The sequence below is a fragment of the Gigantopelta aegis genome, chromosome 4 (genome assembly GCF_016097555.1).
Source record: "Gigantopelta aegis isolate Gae_Host chromosome 4, Gae_host_genome, whole genome shotgun sequence".
NCBI classification, from domain to species: domain Eukaryota; kingdom Metazoa; phylum Mollusca; class Gastropoda; order Neomphalida; family Peltospiridae; genus Gigantopelta; species Gigantopelta aegis.
Genome location: NC_054702.1, coordinates 77,259,136 through 77,280,523, shown reverse-complemented (window position 1 = coordinate 77,280,523; position 21,388 = coordinate 77,259,136). Strand labels below are relative to the sequence as shown.

Here is a 21,388-nt window from a genome sequence, read left to right as displayed (position 1 = left end):
AAACTTTAATACAAAACTTTAATGTGAAACTTTGACAAAAGTTGATACCGACACTGCCATTACCTATAACTGGCCTTTTTACTTCATAAAGGTTAGACAATACAACTTTTGTAATTTTAATTTATGAAAAATCCTGAAAAATAAATACCAAATATTACATAATAATACATAATATAACAAGGATACGAGGCACACTGAAAGGTTGTGCAAAGGCATGAAAGGCCGAACCCCACGTGATCTGCCATGGAGCAATGTATGTTATGATGAACCTCATCTTTAATACCAAATCACAGAACTGAAACGATAACAAAACAAGTCACTGAATGTGTAAACACACAGCAGCAATAAACAAAAAACATTGACTACTGAGATGAAACAGAAATCTAAAATCAAGGTATTATTGTAGTACTACAAAATAACTTTTGTATATAAACTAACTTAATAGCAAGTACAATATGGTACTATATTAGGCTAATGGAATATTATTTTTGTATTTAACCATTTTTATTTTTTTAAATGTAAAAAAAAGATGTTTCCTAACATTTTGTTCATCTCACTATAGCATAGTAACTGAATGAATGAATGAATGATGAATAAATGAACAAATGAATACATTTTTCTAAATTCCATATATTAATATACTATCAAAGGATTTTCATATATAACCGCTATTCTTTTATAAAACTAAGGTATGAATGAAAATGCCACAAGAAACTAGGATCAAGATGTGATCAAACTGCATTAACAGGGTACAAAAGTTCCTTATTTGACCGGAAATAAGCCCAGGGGGCCAAGACAACTCATTGTGAACTTAGCATGGGGTGGGCTTATTCCCAGACAAGGGGCCAGTTTAGTTGGAAAAAAAAGAAGTAATAATAATAATAAATAAAATAAATAATAATAATTAAATGAACCAGAAAGAAAACAAAAAACATCTATTAATTAGTGTTCCATTTGTTATTATTAAATAATAATTGTTTATTAATATATATATATATTTTTTTACTAGTATTTCATTATCAGAAACACACCTTCTATGTTACAAATACTTACCAGTGCTGTTTATTTACATCCAAAATTTAATGCTGAGAAGACTTAAAACAACAGCAATTAACAACAAACTCAATAGCGTATATACCTTTCTGACACAGCAATCTTACACTGATCAGCTAGCTATACAAATAGTTGTCAATCTAGGTCATTGTTCTTAGCCAATCAGAATAAGGTATTTGCCTAATTAGCATTAACAGCAGACGCAGTGTGTTGGTAAAAATAGACATTGGTTTTTAGTTCAGACTTGGGTTTGGGTACTTCAAAGAAATACTGCAAGCATGAAATTGAAAACAATGTTACACACTGTTACTGTTAGACTGCTTAATCTCACTGGAGATAAAATATTGTGTTACATTTGTTTAATTACCTGCAGGAGGTATGACCTTTTATTTATAAAGTGACGAAGTTGGGGGTGGGCTTATTTAGGGATGAGGGCCTAATTTCTTGAATGCTATCAAAACGGAGGGGGGCTTATTCACAGACATGGGCTAATTTCCGGTCAAATACAGTACTTACAATTTTAATATATTATTCCCTGCATTCAAAAATATACAATAATGGCCTTAGTGTGCAAAGTATTATAATTTTAAAAATAAAGTATTAAGTTATTACTCAATACCTTGCAAAACAAGATGGATATGAAGAAGTAGTCGATTAGGAATGTTTCCGATGAGTCTCTGTAGTCGTACTTGAAGAAGAACACAGTGAACGTGATAATCATATACTGACGTGGCGTGTCGGAAAACGCAAACCGCAGCATCTTCAGACTACACACAACCACAATCAACGGACCAACACTAAAATATAGTAAAAGAATGTATTTATTTTCAGATGTATTACATTATATCTAAAATTGTTTTAACAAAATGTACACATTTAATTTCAACAATCATGGGTAATATAAAACAAAGTAATCTATGATTTGGAAAAATATTTAGTTTTTAGTTATATCCCTGTTCTGTTAAGAACAACACTATAGCAATATTTACTTAAACCAAAATGTTTTATTCTGTAAATCTCATCAGTGTTAATTTTATAATAATTACTGTTTTTAAACCTTAATGCAATATTCAATAGTGAAGTTGGCTACTTGAATTCCAAGGAGAGGATATTTTTTTGCATGGCAAAGTTACTGTATATTAAATCAATATTATATAGTCCACTTACAAACTCTTGAATTTACAGAGGATGAAAGGAGTGGAGGTTGTTAAGGCACACAGGCAGACGACTGGATACATAGCATTGCGTTCAATAAATCTCAGCCACATGTACATCTTTTCAAACCACATCACAGCAGCTTGGTCTGTGAGAAAAATAAAAACATGTTGATCTGAACTAAATAGAAATTTTACTTTTTAAAACTTTATTTTAAATCCATACTGAAAAATATCAAATAACAATACACAATGGTAAAAAAAGGTTATTATCTGCCTTTGTGTACTTGATTATATATCTATATTTTAATCTACCATACTAAGTTTTGTGTTACATACATTTTCTATTATTCAGCTTAAAGAAGTTTTAGTTTTCATAAAAAAAAAAAATAATACAAAAAAAAAGATTTCTTGAATACAACTGGTACTCTTAAAACATAGTTTCCCAGACAGTTACATCTGTTAAATGACTACTAATTAAAAAAAAAAAATTAAATAAGGAAACACCAGTTATTATATTTGTAACATTATTTGGGACAAAACACACACAGAAAATCCAGAAAAATGAATAGATTGTAAACATTCTTAACTACTTAAAACATGTTCCTGGTAACTGGATAGCAAATCATGCCATATATTGGCTCTTCTTACTAATTCTGTTAGTTAAAATATATAATTAACTACCTACCTTTGACCTCAAAATAGTTTCTCTCTGGACTCTGCATAAAAGGATGTGAACAACACAACCAGGGCATTTCTTTCCTTAGCTGTGGAATGATATAGTGGATGAGAAAACCCAGACTTGCTGCTAGGTAGTATAGGATATCACTGAGTAGAGGCTGCAAAAAACAACAACATTATGTTATTTTTTATCTTGTAACGCTCACTAAATATTTTTCATTTATGTATATCAGTGTTTTACAACATATGTAGGTATAGTATTGACATACCTGAATATAAAAGTCAAGTTTAAAAGTTAAGGCATAGAAGTTTTGGAAGAGTGATTTTGGACAGAGGAAGATGTCATTTCTGTACATGTTTACGCCTCCTCCCTACTGAACAAAAACAGCTCAGTAAGACATTTTTTTCTTTTCTTACCAGATCATTTTCCGTGATACCAAAATGTTAGCAAACCTGTTAAACCATATTGTCTCGCCTTCCTGTAAAATTCTTTAATCTCATTGGTTGTTTGCTGTTGGACAAATCCCTTATACCCCTGTGGGCGGAGCCAAATTCTCTTATACCCCGTCTGTAATTTTCAACAGTTTCCAGCCACCCCAGTTAATGCTAAAGCAATAATTAGATTATAAATAACATTGATAATCAATCAATTTTTTATTATTTTTTATTAATATCTGTTTCAGACAATTTCGTATTCCAAACATTTGAAGTTAAAAACTCGTTTATCGATGGAACTATTTTTCGTCACTGGCAAGTGGTTTCGTTCGCGTCCGCGTGGTACGGCTCCGTTAATAAATTGTTAACAATTATTGTCTGGCGTTATTTTGATTATTTGGCTATATGGTTTAACATGTCGGCAAGATAAATTCGTTGTAGAAGCATCTCTCGGAGTATATGGCTTTTTATGTACCCTTTGTGTGCTCTTTTACCCCCTCGCCTTCGGCTCGGGGTAAAAGAACACACAGAGGGTACATAAAAAGCCATATACTCCTCGTGATGCTTCTACAACTTATATTATTCAACTACAGACATGGCACAAAGTCCATGAGGTACTTAGTTCTCATATGGTAGTGAGAAAATACAGATAATTAGGTAATAAGAAAGGTTATACTTTAAACTTCAAAAATATGGAGACAAATAAATACAAAATGAACATAATGTGAGACAGACTAATTTTATCACCTATATGCTGTAGCCTAATCACAACACAAACTGCAGTTGTTAATATACTACTCAAAAGAATTTAAGGGTCAGACGATATTTTTGACATTAATTTCTGAATGTCGATTATATTAGCTAGACCATAATGTCACGCATGGTATTGTTCCATTTTGACGAAAGTGGGTCTAAGCAACCCATAAATGAATTAAAATCCACTGTCATTGACACTGTCGACTAGTTCTAATGGCGAAAACATGCTTACATTTGCACGTAAATTAGGGCGAAAGCGAAAGTTCTGCTAAGTGCCCATAACTTGCTTTTTCACAAAGCGCTTCACTTGCACGCTTTGCACGTGTATTCCATGTTCCCAATGCTGAATTTCCGTATAATTGGAGCTTGCGTTCGTGTACGGTGCACACTCCAAATTCGACAATGGTACGACTTCAACTGACTATCGAAGATCGAGGAAGGGCTATTGCTTGGCTTCAGGATGGCAATACGCAAAGAAATGTTGCTCTGAGACTTGGTGTCAGTCAGAGTGTCGTTGGCCGACTGTGGCAACGGTACCAAGCAACGAATTCTGTTCGAAATCATCCACGTTCGGGAAGACCCCGAAGCACTACAAATAGAGAGGGCCGCTACATCACCAATATGGCTCTACGTCAACGCACAACCACTGCACGCCGATTACGTGACAATCTGCGGACTGCGACTGGAACTCGAGTGTCTGATCAAACCATACGCAATCGTCTGAGAACCAATAATCTACGCTGCCGTCGCCAGGCTGTTCGACCACCACTCCTACCATGTCACAGAACGGCCAGACGTCACTGGTGCACGCTTCATCTGCATTGGCAACGTGTTCAGTGGGGTCGAGTGATGTTCACTGATGAGTCCAGGTTTAGTCTCCAGTTCAACGACGGTCGGGTTCGTGTCTACAGACGTCCTGGGGAGCGCTTCGCTGACGTTAACGTTAGACAACGTCACCGGTTCGGTGGTGGCAGCGTCATGGTGTGGGGCGGCATCTCTATCCACCACAGGACCCCCCTCTATGTGGTGGATGGCAATCTGAATGGAATCCGCTATCTAAATGAGATTATCCGGCCGTTGGTTCTCCCAGGCCTTCAGCAGATTGGCGGCGGGGCAGTTCTGCAGGATGACAATGCCAGACCCCACCGCGCCAGGGTGGTAACGGACTTTCTCAGACAACAAGGTATCGCCAGGATGGATTGGCCAGCATATTCGCCTGACTTGGCCCCAATAGAGTACGCCTGGGACGAATTCGGCAGGAGAGTTCGGGATAACCATGCCCCTCCGGCCAACCTTCATGATCTGGGTCAACTTCTTATGGCAGAGTGGCAGGCCATTCCCCAAGAGTTCTTCAGACGTCTGATCAACAGCATGAGGCAACGATGTGTCGAGTGTATTCGTGCCAGGGGTGGATTCACACACTATTAAACGAATGTTCTAATGTGTAAAATCCATGTTTGACAACCTTCAACTTTGACAGCATGTCATGTGACTTTCTTGTATACAGTGACGTTTATTTGTGGTTTTTTGTAAATATGGAACAATAAATAAAAAATTTGGTGTAGTTTACATCTTCAATCTAATACACTCTGAAACTTATTTGGTTATACATTTTTGACCCTTAAATTCTTTTGAGTAGTATAATTTGCTAACGAACCTGCAGCACTGGACTTGTAAAAGCTGTACTGACATGGATAGCAAACACAAACACAGTGATGAAAACACACACCAGAAGATCGGACTGAAGTCTCTGACTCTGAATGAAAATTAAAAGATTGTCATTATCACTAGACTTGATCATCGGAATACCATTCACAAACTTTAAAATAACACTGACAGAATTATAATTTCAACCTTCAGGGATCAAATACATAATAATGATGTATTTCAAAATCATATTTATGGGTTTCTTTATTACAAGAGCGAGCTCTCTTGACATGTAATTGATCTAGGATCAATCTCCATCAGTAAGGCTCCACAACTGGTGTAACAAAGGCTGAAGTATGTAATATTCTGTCTGTAATATGGTGCATATAAAAGATATAGGGCTAGCTCTGGCACTCTCCAACTTTGCCAATTGCGAATTTTAAAAACAACTGGTGAATTTTATTTTAATTTGGCAAAAGAATTTCATGTGTTAACTGGTATTTTGTTAAAAAATAATTGGGTATCTATAAAATTTGGAAGTTTAATAGATAATTTGGCGAAATATCCTGCTGACCTAGAGCTAGCCCTGACTTAAATAGCTTGTTGCTAATAAATAAATAACAAGAGTAGCCCATGGAAAGGTGGCAGCAGGTTTCCTCTCATTATCTATGTGGTCCGTAACAATATAACCATAAATAAACAAGTGTTGAGTCTGTTTTTAAATAAACCATTTCTTCTTTCCTTTCTTCATTATATACAAGACACCCAACAGCAGATGTGTATTTTTGTGTTGGGATGTCACGAAACATTCATTCATTCATTATATGGATTAACAAATATCTGGTAGAATAAATCTTAACGTAGCCCTATTAAGCAAGCAAACTTTATAATTTAAATGAATATCAACAAGAAATAGTCTAGTAAAGCCGTACCACACATTTCTGGAGTTTTCCAGGCAGGGGGTCAATGAGCTCCTCCTGCCCCATGTCTTTCTCCTTATCCTTCTCTTCCTTATCACTCTTCAAGACGGAGTCTTTTATCAACATCCTGGTAATACAGAGCAATCATTTGATTTTCACTTTACTTGTGTTTCAAATTGGTTACACAAAATTAGGAAACAATATTTAATATACCTTTAAATTAGTTACACAAAATTAGGAAATCATTTTTAATATTCCTATACACTATCTATATTGTAAAATTAAAATACTAGAACACAAATATATGAAGTATAATTATAAAATTTATAACATGAAACAAAGACTAATATAGGCTATGATATAAGATACCAAAATTGTTACTAACAAATGAAGCAACATAAGCATTTTTAATTTAAGTGTTTGAACTTTGAGTGAATTTACAAATTATTAAATTCACAAAATCTGAAAAATATTTTTATAACACAACAACACAAAGGAATGTAAAATTCACCTTGCCTTCAGTATATCAAAGATGAAATAATAATATTAATTTTATAATTAGGTAAAGCCCAACTTGAATTGATACAGAATATCAAAAGTTGATTTAAAAATTGAACCACTCCCCAACATCTTGTAGTATTATTCCCTAGCAAGTCTAAAAAGTTTAAATATATAAAAGAGTTTTAGCTATGCAAAGTCTTACCAAAGGACACTTGGGTCACTGGCACTGCGGCTCAGATGATAAGAAATGGCAACTAGCACTCCAGAGAATATAGAAAACAAAACATTTTGTGCAGCTTCAGTATCCACTGTTTCTTGACAGACACTCTCCATGTTAACAGTCTGAAATCAAGCAGTTAATATCAATAATGACTACACAGGTCCTGCAAAATGGCAAGTATGTTTATTTTAGGTACTGCATTGAAACAGTCCATACAATTCATTCCCTCAACCATGTTAAACCAACATTCATGAATGAAGTTAAGAAAATGTCGCAATAATATACAGATATTCCATTTTTTTAAACTGCACTGAATTATTAATCACTTTAACCAACACAAGGTCCACTGAAGTTAGGTTTATTATGAAACTACAATTGTGGTTTTATAGGCTATTTTCCTGAGAGGATATCACAGTGTTTAATACCCCAGTCACAGAACACTGGCTGGAATGGAAAACAACCTAATGTTAGGATAGAGAGACAAGGACAAGGATGTGGAGATGGACAGAAAGAATGAAGAGATCAGTATCAGTCCTTATACCCATCATAACTCTGTGGAAACCAAGATTAAACATCATGTCAGGATAGAGAGACAAGGACAGGGATGTGGAGATGGACAGAAAGAATGAAGAGATCAGTATCAGTCCTTAAACCCATCATAACTCGGTGGAAGCTGAGATTAAACATCATGTCAGGATGAAGAGACAAGGACAGGGATGTGAAGATGAGCAGAAAGAAAAGGTTTCCGAATAGACATTCATATCAGAAAAGAGGGGAAAATGTGGATCATGAACGGGAAGTACCGTATTGTTCCTATTTGTAGCGCCCGGGCGCGATGCAAAACACAAAGGGGGTGCGCTAATTAGAGTACTAGAACACGTTTCGTAATATGTGTGAAAAATCCTCGTTATCAAACTGTCAATGCGTCTGGCTCGCTGAGACATCAAAAGCTTTGCCGCTGAGTCACTCCACCAGTGACGTTTTCTTGTTGAAATGACGTAGCGTACCGTACATCGTCAGCTGATTTATCGAAATACATGGTACTGTGCACGTAGGCATATAGGGCCTGCGGAGTGTATTTGAAAGTGGGGTGGGGGAGGGGTGTGTGATTGAGACCCCTCATACTTGCCCACTTCATTTTGTCACCCAGTCTGAATATATTTTTATTTAGCAAAAAAAAAAAATAATAGTCGTCTCCAAAAAGTTGAGAGGCCATGGACCCCCAGCCCCATCCCCCCGGCTCAGCGGCCAATGCCCTAGGATTTCGGTACACACTGTCTGCTCTTTGCAAACATGGCGAGCACTAGTAGTTCAATGTCGCGCAGGTCTTATACCGCTGCGTTTAAACTGAAAGTCATTTCCGTTGCTGAAGAAAAAGGCAAGCATCATGCTGCAAAATTGTTTGGTGTCCACCGCAAACGGGTCCAAGATTGGTGTAAATCGAAAGAACACCTTAAATCGACAAAGAAAACAGAAAAAAGAAAGGCAGGCGCCGGAAGACCAGTTAAGTACACTGATATCGAAAACACTTTGCTGTCTTTTTTTTAATGAGCGTCGGTCGGCGGGTGTGCGCGTTACGGGTAAGGCACTCAAATATGAAGCCTTGCGACTTCATAAGATTAATGGCAACCAGTCATTCAAAGCTTCACAGGGTTGGTTTTCAAAATTTAAGAAACGTCACGGTTTTACTTTTCGGCGCACAACCCACGTGTCTCAGCATGTTGCTGCTATAACTGACGATAAAGTGGACAAATTTCTATGTTTCGTTATCAAGTTAAGGAAGCTTCGCGGATATGATGACAGAGATATTATTAATATGGACGAAACCCCTGTTTGGCTAGAAATGCCCGGAAAATCGACACTCAATGTAAAAGGTGTTCATGAAGTTGCTACGTCGTCGACGGGCCACGAGAAGCAGCGCATTACAGTGACATTAGGTGCGTATGCTGACGGCACAAAGCTTTCACCACTAGTTCACCTACCAGGGCTTAGGCCACTGCCCAAGAACGATGTCCCTAGTGGAATCATTGTATACATGTGCGGGGCTGGAAAGAAGTCATGGGCAGACGAGACTAGTATAAAATTTTGGTTGAGCAAGTTGTATGGTCTCAACAATCTCCGCTGTCGTCTACTGGTGTGGGATGCCTTTCGTGGGCACCTCACTCAATCTGTAAAATTGAGTGTGAAAACAACGTACAACACCGACATGGCAGTAATACCAGGAGGTTGCACTTCGAAACTACAGCCTGCCGATGTGTCCTGGAACCGCCCTTTCAAGGCTCGGCTTTCGGAACTACACGACGAGTGGTTATTCAACGGGCCTGTTGAAAACAATCAATTCGGTAATCGTAAAGCTCCGCCTAAACCGTTATTGCTACGATGAGTGAAAGAAGCATGAACAGCGTTAACGGAGTGTCGTGCGTTCATTCTGCGTGGAGATAACAGCGACATACATTTGATAAACGACATGTGTGACATACTGTTCGCCCATACTAGTGTCGTAGTACTTCACCTGTTTGGATTTTATTTGTTTACCGATTATAATCATTTCAAGTCGGCAGTCAGGTAAGCCAGTTTTACTATTTTACGGGTACCGTTTCATGATACATTTCTCTTGATCATAGGGGGTGCTTATATTAGAGGGGCCGATACAAATAGGAACAATACACTAATTTATAGGACACATTTGCTTGAATCCTAAAACTACAGCCCAACAACTGTTCGTGCTAGAGTGTATTAAACTTCAGCAATGCTATCTAAAACATAATTAACCTTTAGACTACTGGATTAATTTTTAACAAAAACCACGTTGAGTGGGTACAAGTTTATAATTTTTACTCACATATATTCACTTAAATGTTTCATAAATACATGAAATAAAGTTCATATATGAATCGGTAAGTATTATTTTCGTGTTTTTTTTGTAATTTTTATTATTTTAGATCGGCTAATGGTGATTAAAATTAGGCAGAAAATCGAAAAAGTTGCGTTTACTTACGGGCATTTGTGGCCAGCTGTCCAGTATTTATGTCCATTATTCCCGATAACAGTGGTTTTTTGACCAGAATTTTTTTTAAAACCCGAACTACGATTCATATTGCAATATTTGGTAATTTTCTTTGTTGGTAAAACGATCAAATTTATTATCAAATTAGCTGTTACAATCAGCTATCGATCCCTGAAAATTACCGCGACGTGCTGCCATTGTTGTCAAGCGAAAATACTTGCCGAAAACCAAGGCAATTTCAAGGTATTTTCAATTGAAAAAATCAAAACAAAAACCACTATTTTGAAAAAAAATCTTTTTTCTTTAATTATATTTCCGTTTCCGGTGAGTGTCGTGTGCAAAACGGCGGGAAATATGAATTGGGGAATGCACTGTATACAGTGTACAGTATATCGACTGACGTGACGTCAGGCGAGATATCTCGCCTGCAGTAGTCAGAAGGTTAACAAAGATTCTCAAAGTAAAAATAAATACTCACTTGTAAAGCACCATAACAAAAACCATACAAGAGTGTAACTGCCACAATACTGCGAACCATACAGTAGACCGATGCCACAAGACCAGTTGTTGCTGCAATAATACATTTTAGTAAATTTTAGTACTTCAATACTGTAATAATACACTTTACAACAAGCAACTACCAATTGATACAGAAGAAAAGATGTCTTTATTATTATATAAATAGTTCCATATAAATCATTGTTTAAATATCATATAATTACAAACTTTCCGAATTTATACGATTTACTGTATTCTGATTGGCTGACGTCACTAAAAAACCAAGCGTTATCCTTCCATAAACCTCATAAAAATACGTCATCACGGAAGACCAAGATCGAAATAACCGCACAACACCAACAGTCACTACACGTAAACAAAAGTTAATATCAAGGTCACTTTGCGATAGAAAAACACAAGACAAATCTGTACATGAAATTGTTTCATTTTTTAAAAAGAAGTTATAATAAAGATATATACACTGTTTTTGTTGATTCAATACTTATTTTTATTTTTAGCAGACAATTTCCAATAGTATGTATACATGTATTCCTACGCTTATTTACAGAACATGGTTGACGGTAAGTACGAAAGAAATTATTTTTGAGTGTTTTAAGGTACACTTCTTGTACTGTTTGTAATTATAAGAATTGTTTCTCATTTTTTAGGAATTTATCGATGTATAAAAGTCACAAATGTAGTATAAAATCGTGACTTTTATACATCGATAAATTCCTAAAAAATGAGAAACAATTCTTATATAGCAGTCATACTTCTAGATAATAATTTAAGAGTTAACAGAATGGACAGTCAGTGTATTGGACTTCTAGGGGTTATGGAAAAACTTAATTTCAGTTTTGTGTCTCCTGTCTGAATTATGTGAAAGTTAAACAATTGTATTATACTTCTTGCTCTCATGTTAAGAACAGCACATAAGCTTAATGACATAATAATGTAATAATGTTTGTACATTACATCTTCCATTCTTTTTGAGGACTTGATCAACTTTAAAGCTACATGTTTGTATAGTACTCCTTAAAAATCCCTTTTATCATTTTGTTTTTGATGTTGTAACTTTCCTGAACTACGAAAGGATATGTCATAGTTTTTATTCATGTTAAAAGTAGATAAAATAAGACAGAAAAAATCTCACCATTTCCACCAAAGGCATGCATGTCAATCTGCTCAAAGATGTACATGATGAAAGTGTTCACTTGGGGGAGGAGGCCCGCAGTAAATAACAGCGGAAAACAAAGAATGAAAACTGAAATAAGAAACAAAACAATTTAAGAATGACAGTATCAACGAATGAGAATCAGCAGGTGGTAAAAATGTGTTTTAGAAACCATTCTAAACTGTTTCTGGAATGATACACCAGAACAAAACAACAGGGGCGGCATGTACCCCAGTGGTAAAGTGCTCGGCTAATGCATTGTCAGTCTAGGATTGATCCTCCCCATTGGTGGGCCCACTGGGCTATTTCTCATTCCAGCCTGTGCACCATGACTGGTATATCATAGGCCATTGTATGTGTTGCAGGCATCGAAATAAGTCGAGAATGTCGTTCAGGTTACCGGGAGGTTACCACATGTTAGAGAAGTCGAGAACGGTGTTTTCGTTCTCGACAAAAATTTCATAGTTTCGTTTCCGAACGTAAACCAGGCAATGCATTCAGGACTTCTGCGTTTCATTATCTCGTCAGGAATTGCATCGATGTTCGCGTGCAAGTCACTCCACGTTTAAGCAGTGTCCACTAGATGAATTTATGTCTGCGTTTTGTTTTCTCGTATAAAATTGCACCGATGTTTGTGCGCACTTGTGCAATTGCAAAGCAATTTTGGCAATCTGCGTTTAAGCAGCGCCCACTAGATAAATTTACTTCCGGATTTCGTTTCTCGTACCGATGTTCGCGCGCACCGTTACAATTTCAGAACGACTGCGTAGTAGTAACAGGAATTCAATTCTAACTTTCATATAGTTGTGGAAACCTATAGGTTACCAGACTATATTTTGTGGTAACCTGTAAATGGGTTACCAGACACAATGCTTATTTCGATGCCTGTGTTGTCCTGTCTGTGCGATGGTGCATATAAAATATACCTTGTTACTACTGGGAAAATGTAGCGAGTTTTATCTGTAAATGTTTGACATTTAATAGCCAGTGATTAATATATCAATGTGCCCTAGTGATGTTGTTAAACAAAACCCCCAAAACAAGTAGATAGCAGTATACCAACTAGCATCTCACTGGGTCAAAGTTCAAATAAGGTCATGCCTGCCACTTATGCCACAAAATATTTTTTCGTCTGGCTAGCAAAGTCTTGTAATTTACTTTTAACTACTATGAATGTACCAGCTACTACTGCCTTTGAAATACATGCAGTTGAACTAAGAATGATTTCAATAATTGATTAATATTTATTTATCATCGGCTATTGGATGTTAAACATTTGGTAATTTTGACATAGTCTTAGAGAGGAAATCCTCAAAATTTTGTCATTACTAGCAAGGGATCTTTCATAATTATGCACCATCCCATATACCACAGCCTTTGATATACCAGTCGTGGTGCACTGGCTGGCACGAGAAATAGCCCAAACTGACTGTGCATCAAGTGAGCGCTTTACTACTGGGCTACATCCCACCCAATTACTCGGAATGATTTCATTAACTGATTAATGTACCTTTAATGAGGTCCCTGCTGAACGTCAGGGAGGATGCGATGGTGAAAGGCATCCCGTACACTGTGACAGGCTCTGTTCCAACATGCTCACTTGCATAGTCAAGTAGTAGCACCAAACTACAGCACACACAAAAGTAAAATGGACGGCTGAACACAATCAAACGGTTATAACCCTGAAAGATATCAATAGAAATAAAATATTACACCAAAATTTCAATGGTTATTGCATTGTGCATTACAGGCAGCAAAAAAATATTTCTTCTCAATATTGTTTTACTTCTAAAATAAACACCAATAGAAAACAACACTGTCTGAACAACAAATCAAGATTTGCAAAAAAACCTGAAAGTCATCAAACACATCAGCAGAATTTTTACTATTAAGACAATCATGTGAGTTAGTTAAATCATCTCTAGAGCCTCATTTCTTATACACCCATGTAAAAGATGACCCATTGTAGACTGGTTGTTTCACAGTGGTGACCCGGGCACCAGGGCCCAATTTCATAAAACATCGTAAGCCTAGTTATTTCATGTTCCTTTGTCCTTAAAATTCTCCATTTTCCGTAATGATATAATTTCAAGTGTGAAATAGATGTCAAATACACGTAAATGAATGGCCGGTATAACGGCTAGTTGCAGACGTAAACTTACAATGTTTAGTGACATAGGCTCCAGACCCATACCATCCAATCAAATAAGGATGATTGAAACTGATTGTTCTGTGACTTAAGTTAACCTGAAACTGATTACTTTGTGACATACAAGTTAACTGCCATGCGAGTGTCCTAAATATGTTTTTTGAGGCTGTGTAAAAAATGTTTTGAATACAACATCTGTGTTTGTTACATATCATTTATCTTACAACTCATGGTATGAAAAACATATATTATGTAGTATTCTCTATGTTGTATGTCTTATTAGAAAATTTGCCTTACATGCATTGGAGATGCAGCATCAGGTTGAACACTCTGAAAAATAAATATAAACATCATTAAAATATATTTAATAACATCACATAACTGTACTAGCAAACATTGTAAATTACCAACTAAAACAGTAGATTGTATATAACATATCACATAGTTCTAACCTTTAACAAACAATACTAAAATAGGCAACACTGTTATTTACAAAATTAATATTCTTAACAACATGATTAAACAAACAATAAAAGTATTATGAATAACAGGGCTTCTAGAATTTTTATAAAATCCACTAGCCATGGGATCAGTGATTTAAAAAATTTACTAGCTACAACTAAAAATTCATTAACCCTACTTTACTTTAAGTTAATAAAACTTTACTAAATAATAGCAATAATCAGATATGTCACCTAAAGACGGAGATTGAACTTAAAAACACTAACATTGGGGGTTTGGAGTAGGGGAAGGATATTCATATTTATAAAATGGACGTAACTGCAATATTTGACAAATGTTTTTTACTAGTCGTTGGTCATGGCAATAGTAGTTATTTACTAGCCCAGCACTGAATATCACTAGCCATGGGAGTGGAGCTACCATAATCTAGAAGCCCTGGAATAATATCATAGAATAATACTTTTCATTAACAAGCATTCCCAATTCAACATTGTAAATTATCAATATTCTGGATAGTATATTCATGCATGTGATATTCAGGTAAAACTAAAATCTAAGATGATCTTTAAAAAGCTACACTGAATGTCAATTTTCATTTTTTTAAATAAAATCTACTTTGAGATTTCAAAAAAATAATTATTTAAAAGCTGAAAAATCATCTTAATCAAGCATATTAAACAGATAGTACTAACCTTTAAGAGACAATACTGACAGCCAGCAATGACGAAACAAAAAACAAAAATCCACAAATCATGGTAGAAATTAGATGAAAGCACAAGAGCACCCAGGGCACCGACAGCTACTGCCATCCACACAGATACAAAGTTCTCTATCAATAAAATATTCCTGTGGAAAAACAGTTTAAAGCATTAAGAATTAACAAAACAATTACATTCATTCATGTAAAGTAAAATCAACTCAACATGCCATATTCAAGAGAGAAAAAACAATACGGTAAAATAAAGGAAAATACATTCACCAAGATTATAATTTCCTATTCTTAATGAAACAACAAACTAATTTTTATTCACAGATATAAGCTCCCTGTGGACACAACAGAAAAACATGTACTGAAGCCTTTAAAAAAAGAATAAACAAATTTAATACAAACACAACTTAAAAAATTAAATATCTGTTACACGTTGCTACCAAACAATATACATACACCCAAATCAATGCTAACACAGATGGAAAGACATGAAGCATTATACCTAAAATATCTTCCATATACTTAACACTTACCTATCTAATAAAGCTAGAAGTTCTAGTCTGTCACAAAAGATTTTAAAATATTTCTTCTTCCCTATCCAGAATTTATAGTAATGTTTTGGTTTTTCCTCTATCTGTGTATTGGCATGGGTTGTATCAGTGTCCGAGGATGACATAGAAATAGCGGCCCTGTTCCGCCCACTTTCCAGCAGCGCCGCCACGTATGACTGGAGAGCACTATGTTGGTCTATGTTCACCTCTCCCAGTCCTATTGGTCGAGGCAGGACGAGGTCCTGTAGTATATTTTCTGGAGGACCTTCCTCAGGTTTTGGAGAGTCGACTATCACAGTTGAAGAATCAGACCAGCTGGAACTGCACGACCACGGACTGTGATGGAAACAAATCTTGGTTAAGCAATATCCCAGCATAGAACGGCTACTAGGCATTTAACAAATTCTAACTGGAACATTCAATCTACAAGATGGCCACACTTATCATTTATATTACAATGACATGCAGTATTAATCCATCTTATAGTGTTTAACAAATTCTAACCTGAACATTGAACCTACAAGATGGCCACACTTATTTATATTACAAAAACATTCTGTATTAACCTTCTCTCAGTGCATAAATGTGAAGAATTATGCCATGACAAATAATCAACAATAAAACTATATGAAAATTTGGACTAACTGCAGGCCACTGTGTATAAATATCAAATTAAACCCATAATATGGGTGAATTAATACTTAAATATGCCTAGATTCAATTATAGTGGGACCAGAAAACCCATCTAAGTCAGAAGCCCTTAGAAACCCTTGTACTGCTACTTATTACATTTAGATAAATTTAATGCCTTGTGATTGGTAAATTAAAATGTGTTACATGTGTTGCTAACTAAAACATTTCTTCCTTCCTCAAAATTAGTTTTTTTCAAGTCTGTACAAACTCTATTATATCTATCTCACTAAACCAACAATGAAAGCATACTCAGGTTTTGCTGGTTCAACTGCTGGCCATTCTTCCTGATTGTCCATCATTCCAACAGCAATCCCCGTACTGCTTTTACCAAAGGAATAGCTAAACCAGTTTCCTGCAAGCAAACACACTAATAGTAATAAAACAACTGTTTCACACTTCCCTTTAAAGGAATACTTAAGCAAGGCTTTTGGACTGGTATGCATATTCAACGATATATAATGCACATTATTGCTTAATATCAACAGGTGTATTATTAATAAAACTGTTAAATGTGACAGCTATTATATATAACGTGGGCAGACATTTTGTTCCATTCCAGTTCCAATTATGTTATTGTGGGTTTTTTGTTGGGAAAGACAGGCAAAATGCACTATAATGAAGTCTGTTTATTTCTGAAGTTATTGTTTATTCAGTTCCTGAAGATTCCACTAACAAGAGCGAAAATGTCAAGGCAGGACCATTCCATTCTGGCGAGCTGGTGGTTACGTAATTAGATTTTTTTTCCATATTTTATTTTGCAAATAATATTGTTATATTAAAAAGGCAACTGACTGTAGTTTGTGTATATTTTTTCACCTATTTCGTTATATCTAATATCTAGTATGTGAATATTTGTAATACAGTGGGTATGCATATCTAAATTTAACAAACTTTCTGAGAGTATTGCTAAAGCAATACATGTCATCTACCGGGCCAAATAGTTTTGGTATCTCCTAAGTTCAAGAGCCATAACTCTGCCAAAAATAGGTAAATTGAGTCAACCTTGATCTGTAAAAGTACGTGATAATGCTATAAACAAAATTTCAGCTCAATACTGGAAAATAGTGAGAAGGATAGAGGCGAAACCTATAGTCCCCTAGTCTATCCACAGCAAGTTCTAAAACCTCAATGAAAAGGTGTAGTACACTACACAGACTTTTCTCTCAATAACCATCAACAATTCCACTATTCTAGACCGACAACCCAAAAAGCTGAGATGTGTTCCAAGGACTGCATGCTTGAACTGTTACTGGATATAAGCACAAAATTCAATGAATAAACTGCATGGACATAATCCTAACTGACCACTCTGGTCCTGGAAGTAGTGAACGGCTCCATCTGTGGTGTCATCGTGTGAAGCGGCCACGTGACCCAGGTGAGGAGCTACAACACTGGTCCAGGCCGACGCTGGTGGGGAGTTCCGCCTCCGTCGCTGAGCCAGCCGCTTGTGACCTCTTCGTCTGAAACATACAAGTATAACAGATCTTACTTGTATATTCACAGGTGCAATTGTTGCAAAGTCAAACATGTTGTATTTAAAGTGATAATTTCTGACAAACTATCTTTAGAGATAAGACAGAATCTTTTTGTCAGTCACTTGTTATAATTTCTTTGAAAACTAATGTCAAAATCAGGAATCTCTATTCATAGACCAGTAACTTTCACAAGATGGTGCCAATAAATGAAAAGGAGGTTAAAGCCAGGAGCTCAAACATTATTACCAAAATTGTAATACTTTTACCATAATAAGAAAATTAATCAATCACCTTTGTAAGGTGTAGATGAGGCAATTCCAATCCTCGTATGTAAAAGCATTTTGTTCCTCGAGTCGGAATTGCCGTTTCTCTCATCCTCAGGTATTTGGGACAGAGTATATCACACAAGCACTTTATCACTGGGCTACTTCCCGCCCCCTCAGCTACACCACACAATTTGCTTTTAAATATACCAAAACTATATAATAAACACTGTTTATTATGCACATAGTTCCAAGATATTCAGGGAAATATAATCAGTATGACACACGTGTGTCATAATGATTTCACGAGCACAACGAATGATGTAATTTTGGAAAGTGGCATCATAACATAATGCAGCATCCCCAGTCTTATCAGCACTGTGTAAACGCTCTCGTTTGAGAAATATAAGAATCCTGACACTCGTTTCGTAAAATCAGTACGATACACAAGCTCGTATAATAATCTCTATATATCACCTTGCTCCTCGCTGACTTGTTTTAGTCTCAGGTGGTTTCTCTTTTCCATCAGGAAGAAGAGCCGAGAACTCTGTGGGGGTGGTTGATTTCACCTCCTCCTCTCCCCCTACTGCTCCAGTCTCCCCTGGTTGTTCTGAAGGTCCTGCCTTGACATTTTCGCCCTTGTTAGTGGAATCGTCAGGAACTGAATAAACAATAACTTCAGAAATAAACAGACTTCATTATAGTGCATTTTGCCTGTCTTTCCCAACAAAAAACCCACAATAACATAATTGGAAATAAAAAAAGAAATGGCATGTTTGGTTAATATACAGGTAAATTTTGTGTTAAACATTTGGAACATACATTCCAATGCAAATGAAGAAACTGTTATCACCACATAGGTCACTTGTCCCCATAAAAAACTTTTTAAAAGTTGTCTTTGACATAAGCTAAATTGTTCTTTTGTTTCTATCATTTCCACTGGTAGGTATTATTTGTGATTTAATTATTATTTTTACATTTAATTAACAAAAGACAGAATATCATTAAATATGATCAACAGTAAACAAAGAACCTCACATGCTCATGCATCGGCATACATAATTTACAGTTAGTAAAATTTTACTCAAGAACAAATAAATTACCAGATTCTCCCTTTGCTTCACTCGCATGATCTTTCTCCATGTCATCACTGTTGTTTGACTGGTTCTCTGGAAAATTAATTTCAAAAATCTGTTTTCTTTTCTCAAACAAATGCAGCATTCAACAGAAGGCGGTGGGTTCCATAAGATGCATTTGTCTTCTCCCCATAGACAGATAGGAGGCTGACACAGTGGATAAGTAGGCCAACCATGGTAAGCTCCCCTCCATGGGATGCCAGGAACAGACCATAACATTGATGTTAGTAACAACAACAATGATGGTGGCATCCATCAGTGGAATGGACGACACAGCTCTCAGATACTTCAGCAGACTGGGAAACAGTCATCCATTAGTAATGTAGGGTTCTGACAGGGTAGAAAAGCATAGCCACCAGGGATGCAGGTGTTAGGGAACCTCACAATGTATTGGAGTGTTAATAAAAACATCAACATCCATCAGAACTATTGGTAATAGGTGTGTTACAGAGCAGCGACATTGTAGCGGCAAGTGCATGTAGTTCATGCAGGTTGGATGCCGACCGTGGAGGTAAACCCTCAGCTTGGTAAGAACAAAGGATCGTGGAACATATACAAGTAGACACAGTGTCCTTAATGATGTCTCAAGTGGCTCTGGTTACACAAGAGAAATGGTCGTTTTCTATGTCAAAAAGACTGCGTTCTCTCAATGTAGTGCTTTAGGTCTTGCACAGGACATACTCATACGTCCTCGCTATCCACTGGATCCACAATGGATTAGAGTGCTTATAATGTGTATGTATGCGGCACTTGTTCAGGTAGTTGATACTTGAATCATCCATTCTGTCGCTTGTGGTGCAGATGGACCAGACAATATGTCTGCCAGTCTCTTCGATATCCCAGGAACGTGACGGGCTCATAGCTGCAGCGGAATGGCTTCGACCAACTCATACAGATCATAGGTGAGCTAAAGCAGTCTGCTGTAGTGAGTTCTGCCCTGCCAATTGATGTAAGCCTGTCTGTGGCTACAATGAGACTCACATGTATCAGCAAATGGCACCAATAATGTACTGCACTGAAGACTGCCAGAAGCTCTAGCACATTGATGTGGAGATTGGTTTCGTCTGTGGACCACAACCGCAATGTAGTCTGATTGTTTAGATGTGCTGCCCAACCTTCCAATGATGCATCGACAAACAGATGGCGCATCGCTTGAAATGGCCGCAAAGAGACTCTGTCTACGACTTCTGACGGAATCTGCCACCACTGGAGACTGGACCTGAGGTCGTTGATCATCAGATCAGGGTTGTTCAATGTGATGTATGGATTCAGGAAGACTTGTAACCGGAGTAGCTGTAGACGGCCTCCGAGAGTCATGTCTTTCACTGACGTCAAGAGACCTAACAGGCTTTGACATATGGAAAGACACAAATTCTCTGGTGACCAGAGTCTGTATCTTGTCCTTACACAAGTCTCAGGTCTGGACACAACAGGGCTCCAATGAATTGAAAAGTCTGTGTTGGTTGCAACTGTGCAACTTTGTTTTGTTCTGGCCCTGCATGTGATAGTCGTTCAATGATGCAGTAACCAGGATATCGGAGCAGTGGTCCTGGTAAAAAGACACTTAAGGCGGAGAGGGCCGCTACACAATATTCCTGATATATATTAATGTTTAACAACACAAAATCCCTACGGCTGGTATCCAAGACTGTTACAACGCCCATGCTAGAAAAGCAGCGAAAAGACCATCTTCTTTGCATTGTACATGAATGCTGACAGTAGCAACTCCGAACGACAGTCGGTTGATAATCAGCAACACACTGTAGTAATGGTTGCATTCAAAACCCTGGAGATGTGTGATGTCAACTGGATAATTGCCGACAGCCACCGAAATACCGATCCGTTGAAAATTCCAGAAGGCAGCTTGGCTAAACAAGTAACCTCGATAAACCTAGCGCTGATAA

The 21,388-nt window shown here is 36.7% G+C and overlaps 1 protein-coding gene across 1 annotated transcript in view; it reads right to left on the bottom strand.

Moving 5' to 3' along the window:
• LOC121371133 (pecanex-like protein 1) overlaps positions 1–21,388 on the bottom strand; it is a 53,452-nt gene that overhangs the window by 16,087 nt on the left and 15,977 nt on the right. The window contains exons 7-23 of the mRNA XM_041496799.1: positions 19,452–19,517; positions 18,826–19,009; positions 17,916–18,070; positions 16,860–16,962; positions 15,900–16,253; positions 15,350–15,503; positions 14,493–14,525; positions 13,557–13,728; positions 12,026–12,136; positions 10,853–10,944; positions 7,350–7,489; positions 6,659–6,773; positions 5,737–5,835; positions 2,896–3,046; positions 2,221–2,356; positions 1,673–1,850; positions 187–295 (exon numbers count right to left, since the gene is read on the bottom strand). Of these exons, the coding sequence (XP_041352733.1) occupies positions 187–295; positions 1,673–1,850; positions 2,221–2,356; positions 2,896–3,046; positions 5,737–5,835; positions 6,659–6,773; positions 7,350–7,489; positions 10,853–10,944; positions 12,026–12,136; positions 13,557–13,728; positions 14,493–14,525; positions 15,350–15,503; positions 15,900–16,253; positions 16,860–16,962; positions 17,916–18,070; positions 18,826–19,009; positions 19,452–19,517 (2,352 nt within the window). The remainder of the gene's footprint in view (positions 1–186; positions 296–1,672; positions 1,851–2,220; positions 2,357–2,895; positions 3,047–5,736; positions 5,836–6,658; positions 6,774–7,349; positions 7,490–10,852; positions 10,945–12,025; positions 12,137–13,556; positions 13,729–14,492; positions 14,526–15,349; positions 15,504–15,899; positions 16,254–16,859; positions 16,963–17,915; positions 18,071–18,825; positions 19,010–19,451; positions 19,518–21,388) is intronic.